Here is a 6,000-nt window from a genome sequence, read left to right as displayed (position 1 = left end):
GAGCAGTTGGTGAGCTTCTTGAACGAGAAGTTCACCCAACAACGGAAGCAACGTTTGGAGGAGCTGGCCCGGGCGGTGGACTCGATCAAGGCAGTGATTGACCGCGTGGAGACGAGACTGGCAGCCCAGGGACAGGCGATCCAGATGTTGGAGGAACTGGCGGGAGAGCATGAAGAACAGTCCACCTCGATGGCAGCGGAGATGGGACTGATCAGAAACTGGAGAAGGTGGAGGATCTGGAGAACCGATCTCGTAGGCAGAACATTCGGATCATGGGTCTGCCGAAGGGGAGCAAAGGAACAGATGCTGGTGCGTCTGTTGGGAAGTTGCTGGAGAAGTTGCTTGGGGAAGGTGTGTTTGACCGGCCGTTGGAGGTGGATCGAGCCCAGGGGCTGATGCGCAAGCCCCAGGAGGTGAGCCGCCGAGGGCGATGGTGGTACGGTTGCATTGGTTCCTTGATAAGGACCGCATCATGAGGTGGGCCAGGCAGACGTGGCGTTGCACCTGAGAAGGTGGCGAGATCTGTGTGTATCAGGACCTGGGGCAGAGCTGGCGAAGAGGAGGACGAGCTTTAATAAGGTCAAGTCGGCCCTGTACAAGAAGGGCGTAAAGTTCGGACTACTGTACCCGGCTCACCTGTGGGTGACCTATGGGGGCCGGGAGTTATACTTTGGCTCAGAGGAGGAGGCAGTGGACTTCATGAGAAAGAAGGAGGACTTTGATGGAGGAGAAATGGAGTGAATGTACTGTATTGCGAAACCTTTGTTCCTGGTGTCTGTTTTTTTCTTTCTTCTGCTTTTTGGCTTTTGGCTTGTTTACCGTTCTTTGTTAAGGGGTGAAGGGTGAGTCTCTGTGTTAGGGCTTTGGGAGAGATTATTTGTTTGTTTTTACTTCTTGCCTTTGTTTTGATTGTTTGCACTAAGGTTCAAGGGGGGGGGGAATCAGTGAGGGGGGAGGATGCTAGGCACCATGGGCGGGGGCTGGGCTAGCTGGGCGGGCTAGTTCATGGAAACGCAGAGGGGGGTGAGCTGAAGATCAGGGGGGGAGTGGGGATCGGGTGAGGGGGGGGACAGTATTGCTGACGGGGAGGGGATTTCCAAAGTGGAGGAGGAGGAGGGTTGGCGACGGTAATTGCCCGTGGGCGGGCCAGGGGAGGTGCCGGACATGGGTCGAAGACTGGCCTAGGAGAGGCTATGGCTGATGGGGAGGGGAACGGGGAGCGGCCTGCTCACCAACCAGACTGGTCACATGGAAAGTTCGGGGACTGAATGGGCCAGTCAAAAGAGCCCGTGTGTTCGTGCCACTTGAGGTGAAGGAAGATGTGGCCATGTGCAGGAGGTGAGGGTGGGGGACCAGATTAGGTTAAGGAAGGGATGGGTTGGGCAAGTGTTTCACTCTGGGCTAGACTTCAAAACGAGGGCAGTGGCAATTTTGATTAATAAGCGGGTGGTGTTCGAAGTGGGGAATATAGAGGCGGACCCGGGGGGGGCGGGGGGGGGGGGGGGAAAGAGATATGTTATGGTTAGTGGTAAACTGGAGGGAATGGCTGTGGTGTTGGTGAATATATCTGCCCCGAACTGGGACGACGTGGAATTTATGAGACGGGTGCTGGGGAAGATTCCGGTCCTAGATTCTCATCTACTGATCATGGGAGGGGATTCTAATATGGTTGTTGATCCAAGGCTGGACCGGTTGAGTTCTAGGTCTGGGAAGGTATCGGCTTTGGCAAAGGAGCTCTGTTGGAGCACGGGGGGGTTTGGGGGGGGGGGGGGGGGGGGGGGGTGGCCGGGGGTGGCCGGGGGGGTTTGGGGGGGGGGGGGGGGGTGGCCGGGGGTGGCCGGGGGGGGTGGGGGGTGGGGGGGGGGGATTCGGGAGCCCAAGGAGTAAGGAATGTTTGTTTTACTCCCATCTGCGTAAACTGTATTCCAGGATAGACTCCTTTGTGATGGACCAAGCATTGCTGGCAGAGATGGTAGATGCTGAATATTCAGCAATAGTGGTGTCAGACCCACGCTCCGCACTGGGTGGACTTGCAGTTAGTAAAGGAAAGGCCCGCAATGGAGATGGATGTGTGGCACTTAGCGGATGAGTCGTTGTGTGAGCGTGTAGGGAAGCCATTCGGGGATACATTAAGAGCAATGATATGGGCTAGGTGTCGGCGGCAGTGGTCTGGGAGACATCGAAGGCGGTTATAGCAGATGAAAGGGGACTTCCGAAGGTGGGACGTGCTCCCGCTGTCTCATTGGTGGGGAGGGTACAGACTGCGAAAATGACAGTCCTCCCAAGATTGCTGTCTGTTTTTCAGTGTCTCCCAATTTTCAAAGACGTTTTTTCGGAAGATAAATGCGTCGATCTCGGGTTTTATTTGTGCCTGGGGAACCCCGCGGGTGAAGAAGGTCCTTCTTGAGCGGGGAGGGGGGGTTGGCTCTTCTGAACTGTATCAAACATTATTGGGCAGCTAACATGTCAATGGTAGGAAGTGGGTCGGTGGGAGCGGGTAGAGGCGGCATCTTGCAAGGACACAAGCCTGAAGGCTTTGTTGATGGCACCTCTGCCATTCTCGCCGGCTCAGAACTATTTTGGCAGGGATTTGCGGACAACATGTCTGAGGTCCTGGAAGGGGAGAGTGACTCCGAGTCCAGAGGTGGCAATATTTGGAGTGTCGGACAATCCGGGAGCCCAGGGGGTAGAGAGGCCGACCTCTTGGCCTTTGCCTCCCTGGTGGTCCAGAGACGGATTCTGTTGGGGTGGAGGATCCAAAGTCGGGGGTTTGGGTCAGTGACATGGCAGGGGTTTCTCAAGTTGGAGAAAATCAAATTCGCCTTAAGAGGTTCGTTACAGGGGTCCGCTCGGAGGTGGCAGCCGTTCATCAACTTCTCCTTTAAGGAAAATTAGTTTGTCAGCCGGGGGGGGGGGGGGGGGGGGCATGGAAGTGACGAATAAGGATAGGAAAACCAATGAAGGGAAGACCGTGAGGTGGAGTAGTTACATGGACCATGATAGTTAGGGTCTGTGTTTGGGGGGAAGATAGCTATGTTATTGTGGGGGTTTTTGTGTTTGTTGGATCTTTCTGTTTTAAAAAAAAAAGTGTTAAAATTATAAATGCCTTCATAAAATATTTTCTAAAAACAAAAAATATGTCCACTCCATGGGAAGCTTATTCTTGACAAGGTGAAGGGTGGTGGCGATGAGGATGGAGAAAAGGGTGGGGCAATGACACATCTCTGCTTGACTCCAGTCTTGACCTCAAAGATTTGTGTCGTATTTCAGTCAGTGAGGATTGTCACCAACATCTTGTTGGAGGAGTCGGAGGGTGTTAATGAATTTCTCTGGACAGCGGGTCTTTGAGAGGATACTCCATAGCACTACCCGATTGACTCTGTCAAAAGTCTTGGTCAGATTGATGAAGGCTGTGTAGAGTGGTTTATGTTACTCCTGGCATTTCTCTTGACGTTGTCAAGCAGTGAAAATTATGTCTATAGTTCTACGGTTTCCGGAAGCCATTCTAGCTTTCAGGAAGGATTTCTTCAGCGACCGGGAGAAGGTGGCCAGTGAGGTTTTGGGCAATGATTTCCCCGGCAATGGAAAGGAAGGAGATTTCTCAATAATTCCCGGAGTCCACTGTGTCTCCTTTCTTGAAGACGGTGGTGATGACCTAAGGATGGCAGGAATTTATTCTCTGTCCCAGAATTTCAGCAACAGCTGATGGGAGATGACGGTGATTTCTTCTCCTCCTAGTTTGAAAATCTCCACTGGGATCTTGTCCATTCCTGCGGCTTTCCCATTCCTCAACATGTTTCATGGCGGCTTCAATCTCACTCACGCTTGGTGGGACTCTAAGATCAACTTTGATGGGGATTTCCTCAAACACGTCCTCATTTGTATCACAGTTTAGGAGTTCATTGTTGTCTCCATTGAAGGATAATGTTTTCTTTGTCGCTCAGAAGGATTCTAGCCTTACTCTGCATCAGTTTGAGGCCTGGGTGTTGGGTCTATATATTTCCTTGGTGCTATTATAATCCTGGACTAGAGCCCAACATATGCAAGGATACTGGACAAAAGCCCCAATATTTTATAGCACTTTCGTAGAGACAAATACTGAATCCCACTTTTCATTTTAGGCAGGGGTTTCACACAACGAAATAGGACCCTGGTAAAAGGTTCCTCAATGCTGGAATGGGTATTAAGGGTGCTGGTTTGATTACCCCTTGAGGTTGATATGTGTGACATGTATTGCAAAATTCAACTATATTCTTATGCAGTCCAGGCCAATAAAAATGTTTTTATATTTTTGCTTAAGTTTTGCTTACTCCTAAATGATCCCTACTGGAAATGATCCCTACTGGATACCTCCTGTCTATAACCCACCAGTAATCCAGTAATACCACTTGCTGAACTTCTGCAAATTTCTCATCTGCCTCAACATGTAAAGGTCTCCACTTTCTCATTAATACATTATTCCTAACATAACGGTATACCCTCAATCTGTTTCTGTACGTGCTTTCTGATACAACCGCTTTATCTCTGAATCTGTCTGCTGTAATTCTACCAACTTGCTTGCACGAAAGATATCCACTTCATCCACCTTGCTCTTGTTCTTTATCAACCATTTGGTCAAAGACCAAAGACAGGGGCTGTTTAGCACAGGGCTAAATCGCTGGCTTTGAAAGCAGACCAAGGCAGGCCAGCAGCACGGTTCATTTCCCGTAACAGCCTCCTCGAACAGGCGCCGGAATGTGGCGACTAGGGGCTTTTCACAGTAACTTCATTGAAGCCTACCTGTGACAATAAGCGATTTTCATTTTCAAGGGGCTGGTTTAGCACACTGGGCTAAATCGCTGGCTTTGAAAGCAGACCAAGGCAGGCCAGCAGCACGGTTCGATTCCCGTACCAGCCTCCCTGAACAGGCGCCGGAATGTGGCGACTAGGGGCTTTTCACAGTAACTTCATTTGAAGCCTACTTGTGACAATAGACGATTTTCATTTTTCATTTCATTTCAGATTGTTTCTGATAACTGAATCTCAGTCTCCCTATCTTTACTAATTGATTTCTCCTCCTCTTGTCTCACCCTGTGGCTTTGTGATCTTGTCACCACACAGTCAGGAAACACCCCAGGATATGCTTTTTGCAACACCTCAATTGTCTGAATTTCCACCGGCTTTTTAACCACAGTAGGCATCCCTCCCACCTGTGATCCAGCTGTATCATTACCTAGGATAAATTGTACCCCACGAAAAGGTAATTTCTCTATTACTCCCATCACTTTTCACCAGACCCTCTAACTTACCTTACATAGGGGCACACTACCGCTCTCCTCACTAATTCCGCATATTACCATCTTTTCTGGCAATACTCTGTCCAAACTACATATCTCTTTATCCCTCACCATTAAAGATTGACTTCCTACTATGTCCCTTAAGATCTTAATCGCCTTACCTACTCCACTTTGTACACATGAATAAATCATACCCTCACAAATAAAATCTTTAAAACGATCTGGCACCTGTTTATCCACCACCTCTGATAGCCTGTACACTCTCTTTTACCTCTTTTCCTGAAACCATATTTTTTATTCCCCATTTAATAAACCCTATTGTCTTATCTTGTTTTAACGGGTCTGTCTTCCCAGTACTTTTCTTAAGCCACCAACACTTGGACTTCATGTGTCCAATAATTAAATGTTCTTATGTCTTTTCCACTATCATAGGTTTCCTTTTTAACCTGAGGCAAACTCTCCTTAATATCTCCAAGTAGATATTAAGTTGGATTTCGGCGGCAGCGGTGCGCAGGGGCCTTCTGGGAGGTGAGTAGTGAATTTAAAAGCCTTACCTTTACAGGAGCAGCCCTTCGGATTTCGGCGGCAGCGGTGCGCAGGGGCCTTCTTGGAGGTGAGTAGTGTATTTAAAAGCCTTGCCTGGTCCCGTGTCTGTTCTTCTTTTCTGTTTTATTTGTTTTTATATAAGGCGGGAACCGGAAGTTCGACCCGCGGACCTCTGGCA

General features: G+C 49.5%; 1 protein-coding gene across 1 annotated transcript in view; it reads left to right on the top strand.

The window, feature by feature from the left end:
• The first annotated feature begins 272 nt into the window (after positions 1–272).
• Positions 273–6,000, top strand: part of LOC140428698 (uncharacterized) — a 33,312-nt gene continuing 27,584 nt past the window's right edge. Inside the window, exon 1 of the mRNA XM_072515430.1 lies at positions 273–413. Within this exon, the coding sequence (XP_072371531.1) occupies positions 273–413 (141 nt within the window). The remainder of the gene's footprint in view (positions 414–6,000) is intronic.

This window comes from Scyliorhinus torazame, chromosome 8 (assembly GCF_047496885.1).
Source record: "Scyliorhinus torazame isolate Kashiwa2021f chromosome 8, sScyTor2.1, whole genome shotgun sequence".
Taxonomy (NCBI): Eukaryota; Metazoa; Chordata; class Chondrichthyes; order Carcharhiniformes; family Scyliorhinidae; genus Scyliorhinus; species Scyliorhinus torazame.
Note: the sequence above shows the minus strand (reverse complement) of the source record. Positions and strands in the feature narration are given on the sequence as shown.